Source organism: Carassius gibelio, chromosome A18, assembly GCF_023724105.1.
Source record: "Carassius gibelio isolate Cgi1373 ecotype wild population from Czech Republic chromosome A18, carGib1.2-hapl.c, whole genome shotgun sequence".
In the NCBI taxonomy this organism is placed as follows: domain Eukaryota; kingdom Metazoa; phylum Chordata; class Actinopteri; order Cypriniformes; family Cyprinidae; genus Carassius; species Carassius gibelio.
The window spans coordinates 11,384,242-11,409,652 of record NC_068388.1 but is presented as its reverse complement, the minus strand read 5'-3'; the positions used below and the strand labels follow the sequence as shown (position 1 = coordinate 11,409,652).

At 37.0% G+C, this 25,411-nt stretch overlaps 1 protein-coding gene across 3 annotated transcripts; it reads right to left on the bottom strand.

Moving 5' to 3' along the window:
- Positions 1-8,516: 8,516 nt before the first annotated feature.
- On the bottom strand, positions 8,517-13,464 carry LOC127933991 (uncharacterized). 3 transcript variants are annotated; one of them, XM_052531134.1, is made up of 9 exons: positions 12,531-13,464; positions 11,751-11,901; positions 11,286-11,505; positions 10,900-11,173; positions 10,652-10,782; positions 10,464-10,540; positions 10,181-10,361; positions 8,976-9,027; positions 8,517-8,800 (listed from the first exon to the last, which is right to left on the bottom strand). In XM_052531134.1, the coding sequence occupies exons 1-5, from the start codon at positions 12,801-12,803 to the stop codon at positions 10,759-10,761; spliced, it is 942 nt and encodes a 313-aa protein (XP_052387094.1). In that variant the 5' UTR covers positions 12,804-13,464; the 3' UTR covers positions 8,517-8,800; positions 8,976-9,027; positions 10,181-10,361; positions 10,464-10,540; positions 10,652-10,758. The 3 variants fall into 3 exon arrangements, 2 of the variants coding, with proteins under 2 accessions (XP_052387094.1, XP_052387093.1); XM_052531133.1 differs by lacking the exons at positions 8,517-8,800; positions 8,976-9,027 and adding an exon at positions 9,806-10,045; XR_008147653.1 differs by lacking the exons at positions 10,181-10,361; positions 10,464-10,540; positions 10,652-10,782; ... (2 more) ...; positions 11,751-11,901; positions 12,531-13,464 and adding an exon at positions 9,535-9,693 and having other exon boundaries at positions 8,519-8,800; positions 8,976-9,124.
- Positions 13,465-25,411: the final 11,947 nt, after the last annotated feature.

The following is a 25,411-nucleotide window of genomic DNA, read 5'->3' as shown; positions in this document are numbered from 1 at the left end:
TCTGCTGATTTCTGTGAATGTCAATGTTTCATTTATGGGTGATATTTCAATTGTTGAGATTTGATGATAATTAAATGTTGCTGTACAAAGAATGGAAATTGAATAAATGTGTTAGCGCCATTAGAAAAATTGAATGCTGTTAAACATAATTAATATGTTAAAACATTAACTTTGACAGCCCTAAAAATATGAAAAGCTGTGGAACATTCAACTGGATAAAAAAAAAAAAAGCCTTTTATCATCCAACAATATTCCCTTGTTCTGTATGACTGACAAATGTCAAGACAACTGCTCATTCCATATTCACACCTTTAGCTGTTGAAGAAATACAAATAATAGGTGTGTACATTTAGTCAATAGCATCATTACAACAGCACAGGCTATCAATATGTCTTCATTATGAAGCACTGCTCTGTCTGCATTAGTCCTCATGGAGCCCAGCAGCACCATTTTGAAGCAGCACTATTTGAAGGCTTTCTGCTGCCGTCTCATACATCAATGAGGACTTTTCCACTTTTGAAGTTTTAGCACCTCAAGTGCCGCCTTGACAGATAGAGTTCATATAGGGCTAATGATCAACTATGGCCACTTACTAATTGGTGTTCATCTGAGTCGTAACACTTTTCTGGCTGTTTTTGTTTGTATGTTTTTCTGACATTAGGTGGTTTTATTGTTCATGGTGACCCTTCAGACCATTAGGGTTAGGGTTAGGGTTAACCCTAACCCATTATGCTTGGCTGTTTTCAGAGTGTGTGTTTGATTATATTTTTCGCACCACTTCAGTTCCATAACTAAATGTACAATAGTAAAGTACTGGGACGATTCTGCACAAACTATTTCCTAGTACCATTTAAAGTGTTGCATTCGCACTGACAGTGTGTACTAGGATGTGACGTAAGCCAGTCTACAGCGATGTCATTTGTGCCTGGCATTCAACAACGTTAACAAAGAACAATGTTAATAACAGGAGGATGGAGGACGCTGTGATCGGAGCTGTGTTTTTGTTGTGTCTCGCGGGTTTCACAATAATGGACATGTAATACGATTAAAAGAACGGAAAGTATGAATATCCAACAACAACTGGCAGTGCTAAATTTGCTAAAAATGTCTGCACTTCAGCGTTCCCCCGTTTATTGCTGTTCACCATACTTGCAAAATAAGTTGAGTTCACACAGCATTTTAAATCATAGCAGGTGAGGGCGTTTTCGAATGCGTCTGGCCAATCAATGTATACTTCACAGGTAGTACCATTTGTGCTGGTTAGACCCTGCTCCTGAGTAGGAGCTAATTTGGTTCTCAAAAAAGGCAATCCGGGACTAAATTCACACCTAGTTCTGGCGTGAAAGTTCTACAGTTAGTTTTGGTACTATGAAAATGTTCCTGTGGTACGAAAGGCCCTAATGTGAGAAGCAAGAGAAAACTGACAGCAATGCTTCACCGTCTCAAGTATTTCCAGTTACAGTGTTGGCTTGTAACGTACTGTTTTGCTCCTATATTGATCAGTTATTTATGCTATTCCATGGGGGGGGGGGGGTACTTAAAGGGTAGTTCTATCATAATTTATTCACATCCAGTTACTGTGAACTTCTATTTTCATTTATTTAGTAATTTATTTCTGCTGTGGAACACACACAACTTGGTTTCCACTGTATATAAAAAAAAAGCATTTAAAAAATACTTAATTGTTTGTTCCACAGAAAATAAGTCTAAAAGATTTTAAATGACATGATTGTTTACTTACAGAATTGTAATGACAGATTACATTATGATTTAATATGAATTATTAGACAGAATTATAATTGTGGATGGCACTTTAAATGCTTCATTAAATTTAATAATTAAAGTGTTTTTTATTATTTATTTATTTTCCTCCTTATTTACTAAAGTGGTAGTTTTAAAGTAATTCTTAGTACACCCAAACTTAAAATTTGCTGAAGAATTAATCACACTCCAATGCACTCACAATCCAAATTGTAAGATGAGTTTGTTTCTGATTCAATGAACCATTCATAAAGAACCATTTACTTCACTCCTGAATCATTCAGCCATTTGAAAGAAATCAAATGAATGAATAAATGACTCGATGTCTTCTTCATTAAGACATTTACCACCACCTACTGTCAGTTTTAGTTTATTATTTATAACATCATTTGGTAACACTTTAGAATAAGGTTCCATTAGTTAATGTTAGTTAATGTATTAATTAACATGAACTAAGCAAGAACAATCCTTCTACAGCATTTAGTCTTAGTTCATGTTAATTTCAACATTTACTAATGCATTATTTAAATCAAAAGTTGTGCTTGTTAACATTAGTTAATGCACTGTGAATTACCATGAACTAACAATGAATAACTGTATTTTCATTAACTAACATTAAGAAAGATGAATAAATACAGTAATAAATGTATTATTCATTGTTTGTTCATGTTAATTAATACATTAACATTAACTAATGGAACCTTATTCTAAAGTGTTACCCATCATTTTATTAAATAAATAATTTAATATTTTTAAAGCAATAATAATAAAATTAAGAAAATAAATTATTAAAGTTATAGTTCACCCAACCAAAAATTACAGTTATGTCATAATTTACTCACATGGTCCAAAAGAGTATATGTAATATATTTTATCAAAATGTTTCTTGCTGAACCTACTTTTTGTAATCTCTGTTTGATGCTTTGCACAACAATGACTTTAAATTATCTTTTGGGAGTTATTTCTCCATTAGATTAATTAATCATGTAATTAATTGGATTAAAATTTGTAATCGCTTACCAGCCCTAAATAATACACAATTAATGTCAATTAACATCTTGTGATAAAAAAAAGAAAAAATATATCTGTAATGTGAGAAAACAACAGGGAACGGGCTTTTTCACTGTAGGAAGAGTTATCATGGATTTTGTACTTGCATTTTGGCCAGAAGCGACAGTTTGTTTCTTACAAACATGCAGCTTTTAACCTCATAAGATGTTAATTCATGGACTGGACTCATGTCAATTACTTGTGTATTATTGTGATGCTTTTATCAGCTGTTTGGACTGTCATTCTGATGGCACCCATTCACTTTAGAGGATCCATTGGTGAGCAAGTGATGTAATGCTAAATATCTCCAAATCTGTTCTGATAAAGACACAAATTCTACATATTGGATGGCCTGCAGGCCGAGTACATTTTCAGCAAACTTTAATTTTTCAGTAAACTATTCCTTTAAAAGTTGCAATTGTTAATATAGCAATGTCATTGTGTCATGTAATTGGCCACATGTTATTTAATTTAATGCTCAGTTCTTGGAGTCAGTCACGACAGTTGTAATGTCTGATTCATGTCTCCTTCTCTCTAATCAAACTCAATTTCAGGCTTTTGTCCATGTTCCCCCCATAGGAGCCCATTGTTATACTGTATATGTAAGAAAGCGCTGGATTTTACAGCATAATCAGTTCGGGACTTGACACTTTGGTTCAACAGCCCACTTCTTATGACTCTGTTTGGCTGCTAACCGGCATGTGTGCTTCATACTTTGAAAGTTTCTCTGGAATGATTTACATTGAAAGTCATTCAAAGTTTGCAGAGGAGGTAGTCTCAGGAGAAGAGGAAAACATCAAGTGCGTTAGTATGTAGTTTCAATAGCTAGCAGTCTGTTAACATGAAGTTTTGTGCTATTGTGAAACTGCACTCTCATTAATCTTAAGTATTCAGCTAGGTTTGTCAGAGTAGTAAAAATTATTTATACACTTATTTTTAGAAGACAAACACCCATAAGTAATATCACACAATGCAAGGAGTCCATTCAATATTTAACTTAAAATTTGATCCAACAGATATTATCGCATGATAATATAGTTAATAATGTGAGAATTTCATTACGTGAAGCGAATGCATTTATGTATGACTCATCACAGTTAGGCTTATATTCAATAAACGGACACATAAACTGGCCCCGGGGCCCTCTAGAATTTTTAATAAATATTATAAGAGAAAAGTCAGCGCAGTTTCAGGTTAGACTTTCAAAAGATGAAGGAGCCTCAACATTTCTTTGATATGTTTAAAATGAAATTATAAATCAAGATGGGGGGTGCTAGGAAGAGGGGAAACATATTGGACCCATTCAAATCTAACTTTGTTCCCCAAACTGGAAGATTGGATTTTCTTTATTAAATTATCTCTCTTGTTCACACACCGAAGGGGGCCGTTGGCTGTAGGTGCTGAAAGGAGGAGATGAGGGGGAGCAAGAAAAGCGAGCGAGGGGGTGGGTTAGGGAAGAATCTCGTCTGAGTTGTTGGATGCAAAGCTGGCATAATACTGGTTTTGGGAAGGAGAATGAAATGTTTTGTTCTGCTGATGCCCTTTTTCTGAGAAGGGGTGAGTTTGGACTGCTTTTTAAAAAAAAAAAAAACTGTCCGTCTCTGCTCCCTCTCTGTCTCTTTCTTGTGTGAGACTTTGTTGTGTGCCAGCATCAGGCCCTGAGCCTCTCACCGCTCCGGGCCTTTGATGTAGCCCCGCTGTGCCGCCACCCCCTCGCAATCCGATTGGCGGACAGCAGGCGGGGTGTCTGGGGCAGTGTGGGAGTGGAGGAAGGATGAAAGTGAGCGGGGCAGCGAGAGGGCACCTGCACACGGTGCCTGGCCTGTGCCTCCAGTTCCAGCCTCAACTGCGTACCCTGACCGCACTGTGAACTTCTGTGTCAGCCACCATCACACGGTCGACGTGTCCCCTCTCTCTCTCTCGACCTGTTTTTCTCTCTGCCGCTTTCGATTGCTCTCACTCACTGTCACTTTTTCTGTGGAGAGATAAGTGTGTATGTGTGTTGGTTGGATATTTGTGTGTGCATCTCACTTTTGCACTTGAATTGGAGGATATTCTGTCTTTTAGTGGCTATAGGATAAAGATTGTTGCATTAAGTCTTAAAGCATTCAAATAACCATCAACTGCAAAAACTGAACTTTTAGCCATAAAACTGCACGTTACTTTTGTCATTTCTGTTACACTTTCCACTCAGTCATAAACCCATGTATGATCAACAATAAATAGCTGTTGCTGTGCTGTCACTATTTTTATCAGTTTACCTAGTCTCTTATGCTCACCAAGTCTGTTTTTAAACTGATTGAAAATACAGTAAAAACTTTAATATTTTATAATGCAATTTATTCCTGTTTTGACAAAGCTGAATTTTAAATAGCAATTACTCCAGTCTTCAGTTTTGCTGAATAAAGAAATAAATATTACTCACCACAAAATTTGAATGGTAGGTTATGTATCATTAAAAATATTATTAGAAATAATACTGGCAAACAGAAGAATGACAAATACTTAAATACTGCTGTTATAAAGACAATGCTTATAGTGGAGACGATTGAAACTAATAGAGCTGGAAACAGCTCTCCATTTAAGACTCTTGCTTCTGCAGTGAAAGTTGAAATGAACATTCAGATTATTTGCCATAATGAGTCAGTATCTATTTAATGTGAAGCAGATGAACACTGGCCAACATCTGTTGAGTTCCAACTGTAGGCTGATTTGCAGCTCTTGAGCTCCGTGGGAATTTGATTAACCATAAAATGGTGCATTATATCACCCCTATTAGGGCCATTTAGTGTTGCCAGAAGGTCAGCACAAAAAAATAAATATTGAGAGATCTCAGCAAAAGGGCTCTGTTTTGGAACAGCTGTATTCCAGGAGAGGCTCCATCACAATGAACCTCTGTGCACCCCTTTTCATCTCTCCCACTGCACAGCGATCAGAGAAGCCTGTGATGTGCCCATACTCAGAAAAGAGAGGAATGTTGGCTGAAGCTAAAATCGTGTACTTTGTAAAGGAGAACTTTGATTTGTGTTGGATCGCTGATGTTTTGATAGTAATTTTGACATGAGTCATAATACACTGTGGAAATGAGAACAGATTGATGATGTTTGGCATGCAGTTGGTAGACTTTGTCATCCGCATCTGGATATTTCTCAGCCTTAAAAATGAAAGCATCAATCAGACAGAGACAAATTATTGGGCTAGCAGGAAAACGTACAGTGTGTGTGTTGTCCAATTTGATTATTGCTCTTCAAACATTTGTATGACCACATGGCATTACTGGAAGATCTGCAGTAAAACCTCAGTGACTTGCAACAATGCACCCTCAGGTACCTTGAGTTGAGCCCGGCTGTAAATAACTTTAATTTTACCTCAATCAGGTTCTTGCACCAGCTCTCTCAGAGTGCCCATTTGCGGGCCAGGCCTGCCTCTCAGGGAGCCCTTCATAATTAAGACCTCTCCTCTGTTCAGGCCTCCTCTGAGGACACATATCTTAAGCTGACCCTGCGAAAATGCAGTTGTAGCAAAAGTGACCCACTTGTAAATGAGGGTCGTGCTTCAGGTGGGGTTGTGGCGGTTGGCTCTCTTTGTGCTCTGGGGCTTGGCCTCTTCTTCCATCCCCCCAGCAGAAATCTGTTCGATTGGGTAAGTGCCGATAACGTATGGAGTTGGAGGGCTCTCTGAGGGTCACCTGGAGATGTGAAAGGTGACAGGCAGCAAGAGCAGAGCCAATAGAGACCACTGAGGATCTGTCACATCAGCCAGACAAGACTGTTTGCTTGGCATTTATAGAGTAGATCATGTCTTAAAGATACTTGGATGTAGGTTACAGGGACTGGATCACACTGTGACCTGTATAGAAAATATTTTAGCTAGTGTTTAATGCATGTTGGGTTATATTTAACATTAAGAGATAAATAAATTCCATACTGACAGGATTACATCTTGACCTTTTTTCAAGACCTTATAATATGGCCTAAAGCGTTCCTGTAGCTCAACTGGTAGAGCATTGTGTTAGCAAGCAAGCCAGCTAGCGCAAGGTTGGGGGTTCGATTCCCTGGGAACACATGATAGGTAAAAATTGATAGCCTGAATGCACTGTAAGTCGCTTTGGATAAAAGCGTCTGCTAAATGCATAAATTTAATTTGAATTTTTAAAGAGCGCTGTGTACTTTCCTTTGCAGATGTATTTCCTATTGAAACAAGAAGTTTGGGCAGGACCTATTGAAGGTCTTGTCCCCTTTTTTCTCCATATAACCAGCAGGTTGTAGTTAGTTGTTTCGTTATCTTTTATTTGAATGTTTTTTAGCAATTTTATTACTCATGGATTGTTTTTTTTTTATAGAAGAGTATTAACTTGAGATGGAATGTAAATGAAGGTAAATATTACTAGTATATATTAGTTTTTATTGGGTGTCATTTCCAGTTGAGCTATTTTGTCAAATTATGCCACAAAGTGCATGAATATTATTTGTTGGTGTATTAAAGGGGTGGTAAAACACGGTTTTTCGAAGGCTTGATTGTGTTTGTGGGGTGCACTGTAACATATGTTCATGCTTCGTTTTTTAAAAAAATGCATTATTTTTCATATATTTTACCTTTACTCTACACTGCTCCGTCCCTCCTTGTAAAACGGTCTGATGGTTTCCGGGTTCTATGAAGCCAGTCCCACAAAAATAGCAATGGGCTTAGATTGGTTAGCTGCCCCAGTGTGTTGTGATTCGCTAACCGACTAGCGAATCACAACACACTGGGTGTGTTTTTCGGTAACGTCATGCCCCTTACCTTTACCAGTAGTCTGTGCTTTGGGGGTATTAGAAACAATGGCGTCAATAAAACCATACCAATTTGAGCCCGAATCGGACCCAGAAAATTTTGATGAAGATGATCGAGCATTTCCTGTTCAAGAACGGCTGTTAAATGACGTTTCAGAATGTTATGTTTTTTATTGTTGTGATCTAATACTTTTTTAGATACGCTGTTATTTAATTGTACTAATTATAATAGTTGATGTTGAATTTATAACAATAATAAGTGTTTGTCTATTAACAAAACTATTCAAGAACCTTTTTTATTTAAAAAATATATATATTTTATTAGGTGTACATGTAATAACTGTGCAAAAATGCCAACTGAAGAGGAAAACATCTGCTGCAAAGAAATACAGAAGGTAGTGTAATAAGCTAGTACCAAAATTATGCATAACGTGTTAATAGTTCTGTATAATCCTTTTTTCATATTTAAAAGATGAACCTAGGTTAATTGTACAGTATGTTCTCATTGTCTTACATTACTGTTTAGGTTGTAAAACGAATGATGGAGGTTCCAGACCCTCCTAAATATATGGTTGAGCATCCAGGTTTTGAACCAAACTGCTTAAATCCGTATACTTTGCAAAATATCAATAATATTTAGAGCCGACTATGGACCAGTGAGACGCAGAAATGAAGAGGAGTAAGTATTTATTAAATTTAATGAAATTATGTTGTGTAAAATAATATAAATAAAAAACAAATATATATTAATATATATTTACACAAGACATGTTATTCAAAGACAAAAATTAAATCAAAATATCAATTTTTATCAAACATATTTTCACATCACATATACATGTTTCCAATATACCACTGGTTTTATACACAATATTGAGGTTTTCTGTTCCTGCCATAGGCGCTTCCGTTATCTGGCCTTTCGCAGTTTTGTCAGCTGGTGCTGGGGCTACCAAGGACGTAGTGTGAGGGTTGTCATCCCCTCATGTGTTGTTAACCGGATCCGCCTACAGTTTCCTGATCCAGCGGGACAGTATGTTGGGTTCCGGCCACCCCTCGACTGAATCGTGACACGCTGGGCAATCACCTCTTCTATGAAGGTTTTTCATACTGTGATGACAGAGGAGGTGGAATGGGGATTGCATGCAGCTCTTCCGCATATGGCTTGGGGTCCACAAAGACTTTATGTAACAGAAGGCTCATAAGGTCATCGACATAGTCTGTAAAGAACAGAATACTGAGTCCCTCTATGGGTTTATATAATTACTGATAAATAATCTACCTTTGTTTTATAATTAACATTTGTGTAATATTTATAAATATTTTTTGTAAGCTTATATTTATTTCATTATAGCTTTTGTTATATTATTGTTAATAAAACATTTTACAACTTACTGTATGTTGGTTCTATTTTCACTGGCTTTGCTGTGCATTCCCCTTTTTTGGACTTTGGAAAAACGAATTTATACACAGCCTGTCCTTCAGTTGTTGTTGCCTGCTCACGGTTAGCATTTTCATTATAGTGCATTGCTGCAAGATACAGCCTGTAATCAGTGGACAATCCATAAAATATGAAAAGATTAGTAAACTGTGTTGTGACAAATAAACAAACAATTCAGAATAAGAGACAAATGTTCAATCAATGATTATAATGGTTTCTTTCTTGCAAGAAAGGCTCACAGTCGCACACTCAGTCAAGAGAATGTGAGAGTGCTCGCCAAGATGGGAGGCTTTCTACCTCTTTATATCTCTGCTACTCATAACATAGATAACATAGGGCCACAGGCAAGGCTCCTAACCTATTTTACCTGTTTCTTCCTTATTAGGAAAGAACATTATTTATTATAGGAAAAGATTATTAATATTAATAAAATAATGAATAAAAAAAACATTTCCATAAAAATTGTTAGAAACAATGTTTATAAATATTTCTGAACATGTCAAAGATTATTACCTGCACAACATTCCTATGAAAGGGAAAATCACGTTCTTTGGGGCAAAACGCAAAATCAGACTGTGGAAAGCCTCCAGTGATGACGTCTGAAAGTTGTGGCTGAGCTTTTCTATATCCTTGAGAACCCTCTTGTTGTATAATAGCTTTTCCACTTTATGAAGCGCTATTGATCCTGTAACCAAACAGATAAAATATGAAAAAAATCTCAAAATTTTACTATTTTACTGTCATTCTATTGTCATTTGTCTCTCTATAGTCATACCTGATTGGAACCATTTTTTTGGATCCCTGGAAACTTTGTCTGGGTTTTCACACTTGGGGAAGAGGTGGTTCTCATGAACATGTACATTTTGTATGTGGTTCTGCAGTGAATTCCACTTCGCCACCTTTTCTGGCCCAGACTCAGAGGAAATCGCACTCCAGTAAACATGGTTTTTGATGCTGTGCAACCATTTTTTCAGCACCTCGCAGTCCTTCATTTTTGAAAGTTTGTCAAGTTTCTTAGATAAACCTGTACAAAGTAAAAGCTTGGTTGTACAATCATTATTTCAAGAAAATCTAATTACCCCAAAAATATAAATGTACAAGTTAGGTTTAACAATTAACTGAATAAGTATTAATTAATAATACAAAGATAAATAATTACCTTTCTCAAAGTGCCACACGTCATAGAACTGAGTGATATTGCGGTCCCTCAGGTACTTCTGAATCTGCGGATGGCGATCGGTGACGATGTAGTCAACAGCTAAACCATTAGACTCCAGCTTATCAAGACAACGCTTCAATCCCTCCTTTTCCATATGATAACTGCCACCAACCTCATTGCTCTGTTGTTGGGTACACAACATTTCAAATGTATAAACAGAGTAGAGTATAAACAATAACAGATAAAAGAAAATGTAACTTTTTTTAAATGCTTAATTACTAACCTGAACTAGTTGAAGATCCAGAATTTTGTTGGTTTCCATGTGCAAAATGGTGTGGCTGCCAAATTTTGCTGAGTGTCCTATTGTAAACATCATAATCAGATATAGAACATTACTGAGAACATCAGTATCATAATATTTTAGGAGAACTCAAAGACTATAAAATAAACGGCGTGATTTTTTAAACGTACCTGGCGTGTCAGCACGCATATCTCCAGCCACAGCAACATTTCCTCCCTCTTGCAGCTGTCTTATGAGATTTAGTTGATCTTGGTTCCACTTGTGTATTATGGTAGGCTCAATGAAATTCCTGGCATGAATCCTAAAAGTTACGAAATGCATCATCTGGAGCTTCATGGCTTAACATAGAAATCATACAGTACATACATACAGAAACAACACAGTATTTTTTTGTGAATTTTATTGTAAATTGTAATACCTTCTCTAGTTGTTTAAAAGATCCACCGGTAAAATACGTTGCAGCAGACAATAGCAGGTTTCCAAGTGGGGTACTCCCAACAATGGGCTGGCTCTGCCACTGTCTGTAGTAGTTACACTTTTCACAAAGCTGGGTGAATGCAACAAAAGTCCCCCTTCGTCTGCTCTGGACAACACACTTTGCCTTACAAATTGGACAGGACACAAACAGCTCTCGAAGACAGCTTTCAAAAACAATGTATTTGTTATCGCTGTGGTCGGGCTGTGGATCTATCCTAAGGCAATATAAAAAGAATAAATATTAGGAAGTTGCTTTCATGTTTTATATATATTTTTAAACACAAATGTATTAGTAAAAAAGTGCGTAAATATGTATTTATATCTTACGCCAATTCTGATTCTTCAGTGACAACAGAATCTGGGTTATATGTGGAATCAGTGGGTTCGACATTTAATTCTGATTCTTCTTCCTCATCTAACACCAGACGAGGTCTCTTACTGGGCCTGAAGACTGAGCCCCTTACTGGTGTTGAAGACAGCTGCACATCAGGAAACATGTCAGTTGTTTGGGTGCCCACATCATGACCATAATATGTTGCCTGAATGCCTACAAGTACAAAAAAAAAAAGTAAAAATACAATTACTCATAACCATCGGTCATGCTATTACAATTTTTTTTACAGTGATAAACATAAGCCACTTTCTAATACACATACGTTTCAGTAGCCGGTATGACAATTATAATAAAAAAAAGACAATATGTACTAGAACTGCATATGATAAAGTAACACAAACACATTTAATGTCTGTATTTCATTCCTTTGCTCCTTAAGTGGAAACTGCTCAATGTACCCATTGAAAGTTGTGTGCCCACTGATCGCATCTTCGGCTTTATCTCTGTGGCTACAGTTTCGGTCTCTATAGGGTCTGACTGACATCCAACTTCATGAAGTGTAGATGTAGTGGGGAGCTCTTGGGAACTCGCACCCTGCTGAGATGTTGTCTGTAAGAAATAATGACAATATGTAATCAATGATCAAATTACAGCTTAAAACATACATTTGACATGTAAAAATAGTAAGAAAAAATTACTGGATAATAATCATTGGACCACAAAAAATAAGCTTCATAAGCAAGATTTTCATATAATTGTTCTGATAAATTGTATTAGTCCTCAAAGGGATTTTTTTGGATTAAAGAGTGAACATCTATAGTAATCGGTACTGAATGGAATCGTTACTTTTGTATTTTTAGAACGCTTATAACCAAATATCTGTCGCTATAACTATTAACCCAAAACATTGGCTTTACTATAGTAGCCAAATCAAACACAGAACCATGTTTAGCATGCCTGCAGATAAACAAACATGTAGATAAACAATACATAAACGCTCTAATCAAAGAATAATATACACTAATTCCAAGTTCGTTGTTGAGATTAAGAAAAAAAGTTCGTAACGTTAGGGTGTTTGTCGCATTAAGTATGAATAAGCATTTAACTAACTGGTTTGCAGAGCCAAACAGCGTTGTTATTTGTTCACTTCCTCGATACAACGCACAATTAGCAATACAGCCAATAGCAATACAAACCAATACAGTAAAACACATCGACGAAAAATAAGTCATACTTACAGCTTGTGGCCCGTAAACAGCTTCTGTTTTTAAAGTTGGAACTGCTCCATCTTTCAGGACAAGCCGTTGGGCGAATCCTGCATTGAACTCGCGAAGATTGTGGAAGCTTTCCTCCGTAAAATGTGCAGCACAGAGAGCGAGATTTGGGTAATATTTTTGAGGGACCGAGTTAAAAATAAATTTTAACCATTGATCCCTAACTTCCCCGTCCCTAGGAAGGCTGAACAAAGTGGACCTGCAATCCGGATGAAAATAACAGCGTTTCGTCGGCATCGCGGCAAAAATACTCCAGCATACAACAACTCTTCTCAATCTCCACAGCAATATAAAATGGCCTCGCCCCCCACCTAATCTATTATTCTCGGAGGAGGGGTTTATGTAAATATTGGGCTTAGTGACGTCAGCAACCCTGAAGGAATGTCGTGTAGTCCCTACCGGCCGTTTGCTGTAGTCCTTAGAAATGGATTTCTTTAAAAGCAAATATCTCCCTTTGCTTAAAACTTTGAACGTTGTAACTTTGCAGATGTTGTTTATGCTCAAACAGGAAAATTACACACTAGCTAAAGTTAGAAAAGTGAAATCGTGTTTTATCACCCCTTTAAAGATACAAAAACATCTTGCTATGAAATTAACTTTAGCAAGATATCACTAGTATATTTAGTATATTTACGGTTCAGCCGTAATTTGGATTATTCTTCAATATTTTGCTCTCTCGGCTGAGTGGAGACATCTTAAAGTGTAGAGGAGACCGGAGGGCAAGTGTGAAAGTACTTGGTCCCTCAGACTCTCATACCAAAGCATTAGAGCAAACAGCACTTAGGCCAAATCCCAAAGGTTGTGCCTAGTGCGGCCCAGCCCACATTAACTCTAGCACAGCTCCCCGAAATGGACTCGGCTGAGCGGAATGAGGCCCATGAAGCAGCGTGCACACCATGCCGAGGGATTTTTCTGGCATAGATCAATGGATGGCGGCATTTTCCTGGAGCTCCTGCGCTTCCAGAGCCAGTACCGGGTCTTCTGGGAGTGGGGAACAACTGGGGGGAACTGGGAGTCATTGATGGGCTTAGTCCATGTTTGTATTTGTGTGTGTGTGTGGGGGGGGGGGGGGGGGGGGCTACTTTAATCAGGTTTTTCCAACAGCAAACACATAGTGGTTAGTGAAGCATTGTGGGGCAGAGGAGCTTTTCTCTGGGGAACAAAAAATAGGGAGACGGTGTAGGAGGGTGGGTGAGGCCAACACTGCTGGCTCACTCTATGCCACTCGGTTCAACTGGCCGGCTCCAGAGGCCCCTGCCCTTCCAGCTGTAAACTCTAAAGCCCCATACTCTTAGAAGGGTACACACTCAACTGCAGCATTTATCAGGCCTGATTGCCCCCTTAAGCAAGCATGCCCTTTTCCCAAACCTCAACCGTTATCACGCATACGGAGATTGCACTTGAATAAATGGCCCACGGTTGAGTTTGTTGCAAAACACAGTGAACTATGTTTTCTAAGAGGTTCAAGAGTATTTTTTGTTGTTTTTGAAGAATACCATAAGATAATGTTTGCAAAATTGTAAAGCTTGCTGTTCACAGCTATTTATGAAGGATTGGAGGACTGGAAAAGTAACAGATGATCATTGTACAACTGAAAAAAAAAAAAAAAAAAAAAAAAACGATAATTAAGCAATATCATACAGTATTAAAGGCACAGTCTGCCAAAAAAAAAGAAGAAAAAAAAAGAAAATTCTGTCTGTATTGCTCACACAAAAGAAGATATATATATTACATTTCCCAGTCTTTATAGGTCCAAGTTCATGAGGTCCAAACCTAAAATTAAAACTAAAACTAAACCATAAAAAGGTAAGGTTAATTAACTACTTTAGTTAACATGAACTAAGCATGAACAATACTTCTACAGCATTTATTAATCTTAGTTGATGTTAATTCCAACATTTACTAATGTATTATTAAAAGCAAAGTTGTGCTTGTTAATATATAATAATTATTATTACTATTAGTATTAGTATTATTAATTACAGCTTGCTGACAAAACATTTCAAATTCTCTTTTAGTTCAAGTAATAAAATACTTAAAACAACAAATAATACAACTTACATAGCCAATTACATAGCCAAACACTTAATAATAAATATATATATATATATAATATTACTAAAAACTAAAATAGTATATCAATAGTGCTAAAAATAACTCTGGTCTAAACATTGTTAAACATCAAAGACCTATGAAAATTATTACAAAGTATACATTTTTGTGAAAATGTGTGTGAAATGTTCATTGCTGTTAAATTAAATATCAGTACTTTTGAAACACAATTTTGTCAATCAGTTCAGAGTTTTTAGTGCTCATCAGGTAATGTTTCTTAGATTATATGTCAAGATATAGGTCCACTATAACCAAATATCCAAAGAATATATACTTGCTTGCGTGTTTAACAAGCAGTTATATTTTAATAACAACTGATGGAATAACAGTCTGACTAATGACCAAAGATTGTTATACTTACAGAAGTATCACTATGTTGCAAAACTACCCAAAATGTTTACTTGTAAAGAAAACAATTGACCTAACAACGAGAAATGAACTCTTAAAATTGTCTGTTCAAATTGAAATGATCTGGTTAGAATTTTCCCAGATAAAAGTCAGAGTATAAACATGCCATTAACCTTTTTTTGTGTTTGTTTAGTTCTTATTTTGGTGCTCTGTCCCCAGCGGAGTTACTGGTTTAATCAGAAATTTAATGAAAATATCTTCAGGAGCACCTAGCCTTGAGAATTAGCACCGTGGATGAAGGATTTGCAACAAAAGTAGGACTGATTAGAGATAGGATGTGGCCTTACGAATCATCCTAAATGTATGAAATTGGCTAATGTCAAGGCCGCGGCATGAGCGCCCGAATATTGGGAGCGGGCAAACGTGCAAGTGGCGCCAAGCACAATAGTCAAGGCCCAGCCATACTGTTTACATGATTCTCAGGTCTCTCCTTTCATCACGCCGACTGGCACTCCTCCTACAGAAGCTCAGAGAGATGAAGGGAACGAGCGAGATTGTAACTTTGGCCCTATTGTTTAACAGCGGAGGACACTGAAAATTATTCTGAAGAGCAGAAGACACACGGCGGCTCCATGACCTTTAACTGCACTTCCTTAGCTGAATCTCATCCAATTAGACCACTGTATATTTTCTCTAATAGCGGCTGATGAGGCAGGGCGTATGAGCCAGCACGGCCGGCCCCGCGTTGCTATGCAGCGAGATGGCTGCTTAGCAGCAGAGGAGCGCCGGGGGATAAGTGAGCAGAGAGCTTTAATTTGATAGGGTTAGAATCCTGCAGGCTCCAAGGTCGCAGGTCATCAGAAGCTCGTCTCACACTGAATATGAAGAAATCAGAAGTAAATTGCTTGCATCTGCTGCTGGTGGTTGGTGCCGGCTTTGATTGGCTCCTGGAGGTGGACGCCATCTCGCATGAGCTAGGCGAGTGGGCCTGGGTGTAAAGAAAGCTTGTAATTGGAGTAATTCAGCATTAATAGATGTTAAAAACATCCTCTGAACACCTGCTATGAAAAGCCAAGCCTGTTCGAAATGCTTTGAGATCTATTGCTTGTTTTTTCCTTTTATTTTTTATTCTCTTGTGTTTTTATTTTGTGCCATGACTACTGATGATATCGAGCTTGTGGCCGTGCTGGCAGCACAAGGTGATGTGAAGGTCACCTGTCATGCCATGCATCAAAGAACTGTAATATTTACATGATTATTCTTTGCTCTGTATTCATATTGAGTTATTATTGTAACATAAAGCTGCATTTATGTGGAATTTACTCAAATGATATTGTGGGGATACAGCACTCGGATGGGATATCTTTATTATCATTAGCTAAAACTATTAAAAATATTTTTTGTTAATTGAAATAAACTGAAATAACCAAGTATATCTGTTCATGTGATTCAGTGGTAGAGCATTGTGTTGGCAGTGCAAAAGGTTGTAGGTTCAATTCCCAGGGAACGAACATACTGGTAAAAAAAAAAAAAAAAAAAGTATGGCCTGAATGCAATTTAAGTCGCTTTGGATAGAAGTGTCTGCTAAATGCATAAATCTACAAACTTTTCTCACTTTCTCTTTATACATCCCAGCTTTAACACTTTCCTGGGCCCACTGCTGTAAAGCCATCTCTGCAGCCCTGTCATTGGGACTGTGTCCAATGGAAAATTAAACTGACTGTGAATTGTCGCAAATGTTCAAGCAAATGACACTCCATTTGAAGGTCTTTGTCCCCAATTATGTGTCTATTAAAAAACAGTCAATCAGTCAATGTGTAAATAGCTAGCTCTCAGAGGGCTCAGTCACTGACATGATGCTGTCGATAGTCTATCTGATATGATTTAGCCATTAAGAATCTAGGGACTCGCCTTAATTGTGGCCTCAAATCTCCCGACAAACTACATCTATTCTTTCCCTCGTGGCCGATGGCTTTGGCGAACACGTACCGAGTGCTGTTATGGTGCCTGCGTGTACATCTTTCAAAACCTGCGTGGTTTGCTGTTGCCAGCCACGCTTTTGCTCACGTCTTGCTGTAAGACGGTACGTGTTTGAAGTTTACATAACCCCAAAAGCTTGGTTAAGAAGGTAGGAACCCCCCAACACACACACACACACACACACACATACACACATACACACACACGTCCACAACACCCCTTTGCAGTCTACTGAGCAGCTCCGACATGTAACTAAAAGAAAAACACTAATTGGATGTCTGGCTGACTAATTTGATTTCCGAAAGAGCTGAAACCGAAACCCTGTTAGCGCCTTTCAACGACAGACGCTAATATTATGTTCTCACGCTGTAACTGCAGTTTTATTGGGTATCCTTTCCCCAATCAAAACAACCGCTGCTTACCATTATTGCATTATGTTACCATTTTGAAATAAATGACTGCATTCTGGTTCAGGCTAGTTTCTGTAGCTTGGTCAGACCCATTAGGATCATCGTTTCTATGTCATTGTGCTTGTCTGCCTCAGGTGTCTCAGTGACATGAGATAAATATCTCAATCATGTGTGTATAGACGTATTAGTGTTACAGTAGTTGTATTTAAATGACTGGATCAGATCTGTTCCTTCCTTGTCATAAAGTGCTCAGTTGGACGTGATGGGTCCTATTTATAAATTCTGGTGATTACATGTTATATTTATAGCATACATCCTGCTTCCGCAACAACTGTCAACAGTTTCAAGGAGGACAGACGTAGAGCTGAGAAAAAAAGATGAGAAAAATAGGTCTAATAGTGGCGTCTGCTTTCAAGTATCCCCCTGGTACAGAGACTTCAGCTTTCACTTGTCATCTTACAAATGTGAAAAATTACATACAGCTCAGATATTATTCTGGTTTTCCACAAGCGCACTGTTTGGAAATCTTATGAGACTAAAAACATTTTTTTTTTTTTACTGCCAACGATCAAGATAAAAGATCTTCAGGACAGTGTTTATATACTTCAGTCACTTATGGTTGATTTTTGATGTTTGATTTTGGTGAATGGAAGCATATCAAGATTTACGGTGTGTTAACTCACTTAAATTGGGCATTATGGAGCCTCATTCTTTGGTAGAAAATGCTATTTTAAAGACCGTATGGACGGATAAAGTGTACTTCTGTACTTTCGTTGTGGAGCTGCATTGACAGGTGGATATAAATATCCCCAGGGGATGAGCTTTCAAAGGAAAACAGATTAAATAAATGAGTTGCATTCCTCAAAGTGAAGCTACCTTTTTGACACTACTTTGTTAGCATGATCTGCACCGAATATTCATCACGACACAGATGATACAAATTCCATAGAAGATAAGCACTTTCTTCAAAACTCTGCTAAAAGGATTTTACTAATGCTTTGGTACTCCAATCTATTTGGATGAAAATCTTAGACTCAAAAGGTTCATTACTTCACTTGGTAATTATATAAGGTCTAATGCAATGTTTCTTGTAGCCTCCTTGCTCATGTTTAAAAAAGAACGAACAAGGGTTGCGCATTTCTTCAAGCTTAAAATCTGCAATCCTTAAGCATCTGAACATGGTAATGGGAATATGTAGAGGTCAGTCAGGGTTAGTCAGTTTTCCCTGAACAGGAAATGAGCTTTTGGTGTGCTGTGTTCCCAATGTAATGAGCAGCGCCCCTGTGTTTAATCTTTTCTAATATTGTTATAACAACTGGATGAATTATTAAAAACAAGAAAATATATGACTACATAATCCTAAAACCATCAGTGTGCGGAGGGCTGTGTGAATGCTGCACTACCATGTTTTCCAGTCGTGTGTGTGACTTGAGCTTAGTGCAGACTGTGATTGTTTATATGGATGTCTAATAGTGCCAACATGCAGCAGTAAACTATTTATGTGTAGTTCTATTTGTAGAATGGCAAGTTTAGAGGTGATCTACGGTTGAAATTTTACTTTAAATGTTTGATATCACGCTGTATTGTTAGAAATATGGTGAAACTACATTTGTTCATGCTATGAATCGATTGTGTGAGGGAAATACTTCTGAAGGTCATCATTTTTTATTTCATTTATTGGTGGGATTTTCATAAGAGCCGTCGATATCAAGTTTCAATTTGCAAAACCATTTCCCATATTGTGACCATATTGTGTTTTTTCCAGCACGACTGTGAGGGCAAAACTGTCCCGAGCTCGAGATGTTTTGCGAGTCAGCAAAAGCTAACGCTGATGTCAGTAATAGTCCGGCTTTGCTCTGAATTTCCATGATAAAGATGGACACAAAGATGGAAAAAGGGGAGGAAGAATAGTCCAAGAAAGAAGAGGCCCTTTTCGAGCCGCATAATATTTCCTTTCGTGAGCACGAAGCCCAGTGTTGGACATACTTTAATGTTGAAATCACAAATGAGCAAATGCAAGTGTTTGGGAAATAGCTTGTAAATAGTTATTCATATGATGCTAATTTTACACGGTCATTTTCATCACGTCATTGTACGCTGGAAAATTGCAATTAAGTTTGAATAGACAAAAAAAAAGCAGACATGCCAATCGAATTTCAAGGCTTGATTAGAATACCAGCTAGTCAGTATACTGCAGTGGGTTTTATCGCTGTTAATTGAGCCTTTTTTTAATTAATGTGGAAAGAGGAAGGCCGTTACTCTGTCCTGTCTGCTTGTCCTCTGTCTGTCAAAACAGTATCACACTCTCTGGCTCACAGAGTTGTAAGCTCTCTGCTGTGTCTTGTAGGCAGGTGGACTATTTTTGGTACACCTCTTTTCAAAACCATGCATATGTGTGCTGGAGATTGTCTGGGTTCATTAACCAGGCCGTTTTCATTTGCAAGCTTTTGCCTTATGATTCGCACAAGGGTGCGTGGGATATTACACATAGGTCTTTTCATTCTGATACCTTAATTTAATTTTTTTTTTTCTGAGGGTTTTAAACAAAAAGGACTAGGTGAATATTAAATCTAGTATCTAAATCTAGTCCTTTTTCTTTTACTGCATCATGTCCTTTGAAAAGTAGTAATACATTATTTAAAAGCAATTTCAGAATTCACTCTTAAACAATTTAAATGGCAGATAATCTAAAGGTTACATGGATTTATGTAGTGATACATAAATCACTAAATCCAAAATCGTTTTATTTTTATCAGTTGTCTATGGATTTGCATTGACTACTGTTGGCTTAACTTTATATGGGTTCCTTGGCCTGTGGTAATCGAATAAAGTTCTTTTAAATAATTGGCAAAAAAAATAAAATAATAATAATATAATTTTTTGCTTTAACTTGTCATTTTTGAGGTGTGAAGCAACATTTAAACACTTGACTCTCCATTAAAAAAAAAAAAAAAAAAAAAAAAAGCTCAGCTTCATTTTTGTGATTGCTGCAAAAGTTACCAAAAGATGATTAGCTTTTTTCCCCTCTCGGCAGACGATGAAAAATTAATGAGGAATGACAGCTGAAGACTGAACATATACATATCTGTTTCTGTCGAATTAAATCTGTGAAGGAGGCTCAGACTTGGCTTCTGCCATGTGGTCCAGACATGTTCAGCTCTTTTTGTGGTGGCGTACTGCCACCTATGGGCATAAAAATGTCCCAACAGAAGGCTGTCGTAATTGCCTTTACTTAAGGAAATAAATGTTTCATAAATATGAAATGTACAATTAGATATATTCACAAAACTAGCAAATATTATCATAGATTTTTAAGAGGGAATTTCCCTGACATTCATGACATGCATGAGTTAAAATAGTAATAAATATTTTAGTGTAGTAATAATAATAATACAAGTCTTTTTTGGTCAGATTTGTGCATATACATTATTCATTTATATATGAGCCTCTCCATATCTCCAAAAGAAAGGATATTATAAGAGGAGCACAGCTGCAGAAGAGTGCAGTTATTGAGACTTATAATGAATATGGATAAAAGAATATGGCCTTAGCCATTATATCAGGCCTAGAACTGCAAGTAAAAAAATAAAATAAAAAAGCAGGAGAAAGAGAGATACTGCAAGGGGGAGATGATGATGATGATGATCATAAAATATAAAAAAAGAAAATGGAGCCAAAGTATATTTCCAGATTTTTATCCTCCCACGGTCAGAAGAGGAAGTCTTGGCCAGGCCACCTACGCTCTTCACATCCTCTCATCTCTGCCGCTGTTTCTCCAACATTTGTTTATTCATTCATCTGTTTTACAGACGCCCTGCGGCTGTTGTCTCTCTCTCCAGGTGTTTAAGGAACTGTCAAACTTTTGATGACTTCATTGAAAATGTTTTATTTTTTGTTTTTCCTCTATTCTGCATAACATTTAAATAGGCAATTGCAATATGGTCAAGTATTGGAAACATATTCTAAGAAAGTACAGTTTGTTTGTTTTTTTAAATATTATTTGTTTATTTGTTAGTTAATTAATTATTAGTATTTATTATTATAATTTGTGTGTGTGTGTGTGTGTGTGTGTGTGTGTAACTACATTCACTGTATGTGCTTTGCTTACCGTGCAGTATATGCCCAATAGAACTAGGAAACGCACATATTTCTTAACCTGATAAATGTCACCATCCCGTATACGGGACGCCTAAATTTACTTCAGTATATTACAATTATATCCTAATCTAATCATGACAAACTATATATCGTTGGAAAGGTCTAAGACTCCTAAATAGATATTTGACCACATTTTGTTGTTAAAAAATTATGAAGGAACAGTAAAAGATTAATTTATAAAAAGAGTGCACCTCAAAACATATACATCATAACTGGAGTTCTGACCTTTGTTACAAAAAATCTATTCCGCTTCCTTTTTCCCTATCACATATTTTAGTAATCATCATAAATTATATATCATTTGAAAGCTTATATACTCCAAATTCATCTTATGAAAACCATTTTGAAATCGAACACTGCGTTACCATGGAAATCGTACTTTAAAATCTTTTAGCGTGGTCCTCCCCCTTAGTGGGAGGGGTCATATTCCAAATATATTACGGTCTTTTAGAATCAAAACTTTTCATAATCTTGACAAAATACATATCGTTGGAAAGGTCTGAGTCTCAAGATTCCATATTTGGTGGTTATTTTGTCATAGACATAATATTGAGAGAGAAATTGATACATTTGTGACAAACAAATGCATCCAAAAAATTCAATGGAGTTTCAATGGCCCCCGGTGGCTTTTTGTGGTATAACGCCAAAACAAAATTGCATATGAACCTACATTTTTTTCATATCAACTTCAAATTTGGAACACAACTTATTTAGACATATGGCTTTAATTTTATAGCAATTTTGGATTAAAACATATTTTATTAAATATTTATTTTATATAAAATATAATAAAAATAAAATAATAAACGTATTTACAGTAAATTTAAACTTCTATAACTTTTTTATGCTTTCATTTTTTTAAATGATTTCACTTCTGCAATAATCTGCAGATTGTCTTCTTTAAAAAGAGACCAACCTTTGGTCTGTATTCAAAAGCGTTTTTGATTTATAACAATTTAAGTGTGAATAGTGTACTTCCACGTCTATGTTCAAAAATGGGGGTGACAGTTAAAAGGTTAAACATTGACATGAAAAATATGGTAATTTCTCAAGTTAACTGCTATTATCATTGAAGTATCTTGCAGAAAAATGAAATTTCGAACCTGGGAAAGTGACTTATTTTTCAGTGAATGTAATAATCCTAAGAGCCCCTTTTTCCCTGTCATTGTGCTGAGGCGCTACGTATGCTAACACTATTAAACCACCTCAGATGTCTAAGTGATTCAATCTTATTCACTGTGGACAAGTGAATTGAATTCCCCTAAAGTGCCAGTCTAGATGCTGTCTATGTGTGATGGGTTGCTAGGTTGCAGAGAGAGTTCGGAATCTCTCCAGCGCTCTGGTGTGTGTGAGTGTGTGTGTGTGTGTGTCAGAAACGGCTTCTCATTGAAAATTGTCTTGCGAAGGTTGACTTAATGGGTTATCGATATCAGGACACATCAAACTGATGATGTTTCAGATCTAAAGAGCTGACCGCTTAAATATAAGCTAATTTTCTATGATTTACTGAAGGCTGCACATATGGTGCACATACGGGCCGGAAATTCTCAATGTCCAAGTGTTTCTAATTGCATATCACAATATTATGAGCTACATTCCTAGTAATTAATAAATGTAAAAAAAAAAAAAAAAAGTTAGCTATTTCAGGTTAACAGACGGCATGGTAAATGATGGACTCATTGTGAAACATTGTGACATCTGTTTGATTTTCTCTGCTTACTGTTTGTTTGTGAATGTATTGAATATTTTATGACTATTCTGTAAGAATGTATACATATACTCGTAACCATAGTCCAGTACAAAATAAGAAACTGTAGTAGTGCTCTCAGCCTCCCCTCCCCTAAACCTCATGTCGTTCCCTGCTCTTGGCGCTGTCCTGTCAGAGACGCTCTATAGCACAGTGGTGCTTAGCGACCCTGACTTTCTGACCTGCTTCCTCGCTCAGCCTCAGCCACTTTTGCTCAAATGGCCGCTGGCTCTCCGTCTCTCCTGCTCATCTAACTGATCAAGGACCGGTGTTAAGAATGCCAGGCCACACCAGCGTGCCCATCTTTGATTCGGTTCGTTTATTATGCTCTCCTGAGAGGCCGGCTGTTTCAACACAGCGTGAGAGTGCCCTCCAGGTCAGGTATAATAATAGCAATAGGGGTGCCTCTTTCCATCCTCCTCAAGGGCGGGGTCTGGATTGTTCTATTAGCATTCTTAATTGTGGCCATGCAAATAGTCTGAGTGGACAGCATTTTATTTATTTAAATTGTACTGCTTGCTTCATCTGACTAGTGTTTGTGTGCTCAAATTAAAAAAATGACTGGGTTGATTAGAGGAACATAGGGTTTGGTTTGCCCCAAATTGAAATTCTGTCATTATTTACTCGCCTTCATCTTGTTTGAAGTCTGAACTGCTCCCGTGCATATAATGAAAGTAGATGGGGGATAATCCCTTACGAAAGGAAAATATATTTACCAATATATTTCTTAAAATATATTGTGATATATTGTAATATATTATTTTCCCTTTTTATTTCTAATATTTTATATATTTGAATACATTTCATAATATATTGATGACACATATATTATATAATATATAGCAAAATATACAAATGATTGCCGCTTTCAATATATTGCAATATATTGGAAAAAAATAAATATATATAAGAATTTATGCCTAATATATTACATTATATTTTCCAATATACTGCATTATATTTTTGTTTCATAAGGGCTGACTTGTATGGAAAAGAGAAGTATGGACATATGAATATTTTCTTTATCTATTCAGACTTAATACTGTCTGTATGGGTTTGCCTGAACACTGTATGTTGGATATTACATCCATCTTAAAAGGAATGTTTACCCAAAAAAAGCAAATTATGTCAGTTTTTAACTCATCTCCGTGATTCTTCCAAACCTGTTTAACTGTCTATATTTTGTGAAACACAAGGAGATATTTTGAAGGCTGCTTAGGACCAAATAACATTGGACCCCATTGACTTGCAAGTGCATGGATGAAAAACACATTTCCCCCCCAGATATCTTCTTTTGTTTAAAAACAGAATAACGAAAGTCATACAGGTTTGGAACAGACACGAGGGTGAGTAAATGACTGAATTTCATTTGTGAGTGAACTATTACTTTAAATGCATGATTTTCCTTCTTGGATAGGAAAAATAAGTCTGCAACTGAAAAGATGTCTGTAATATCATTGACTATTGAAACGGAAGCAGCAAGGCTCTGTTACCCAGGGACTCTTAATCACGGCAGGTCCCATAAGTAAAAGCCCTTATCATGTGCGAGGAACAGCGCTGTGAGTGCCTCAAAGATAGAGTGGAGAGAAGCAGACATGCTCGCTCTAATTCCCTTTGACAGTCTGGGGCCTGTTTGCTACCTGGTTAAGCCCCGGCTTTTTCATTTTGTCTTTGGTATAAACCGACAAAAGGGAATACGGCAGCAAACAGCTAAAGGAAAGTGGAGAGCTCTTTACGGGTGATTGACAGCTCTTGTCAGTCAGTAAGAGGCACCTGCTTAGGCCCCTGGCGGAGTGCATCCTTCAAGCTGAGGCGCTGAGGTGTTGTCTTAATTATCTGGGAAAAAAGGAAACACAATTAACAGTGAGCATTTAGCGGTAAGAGAGTATTTTCTGAGGCCTGTCCAACAGAGGCAGACACAGACTTGAGCTGGTCTAGAGAGATCTAGGCTGTCCATCAAGTCGGGATGTCCAACTGGACCAATCCAATTAAAGCCAAGATGATTCCAGAAACCAGCCCTTATTTTCCTGTAATGAAATTCCTCCAGATAATAATCGGCCGATATTGTAATTTCCTCTGAGCACGAGTGT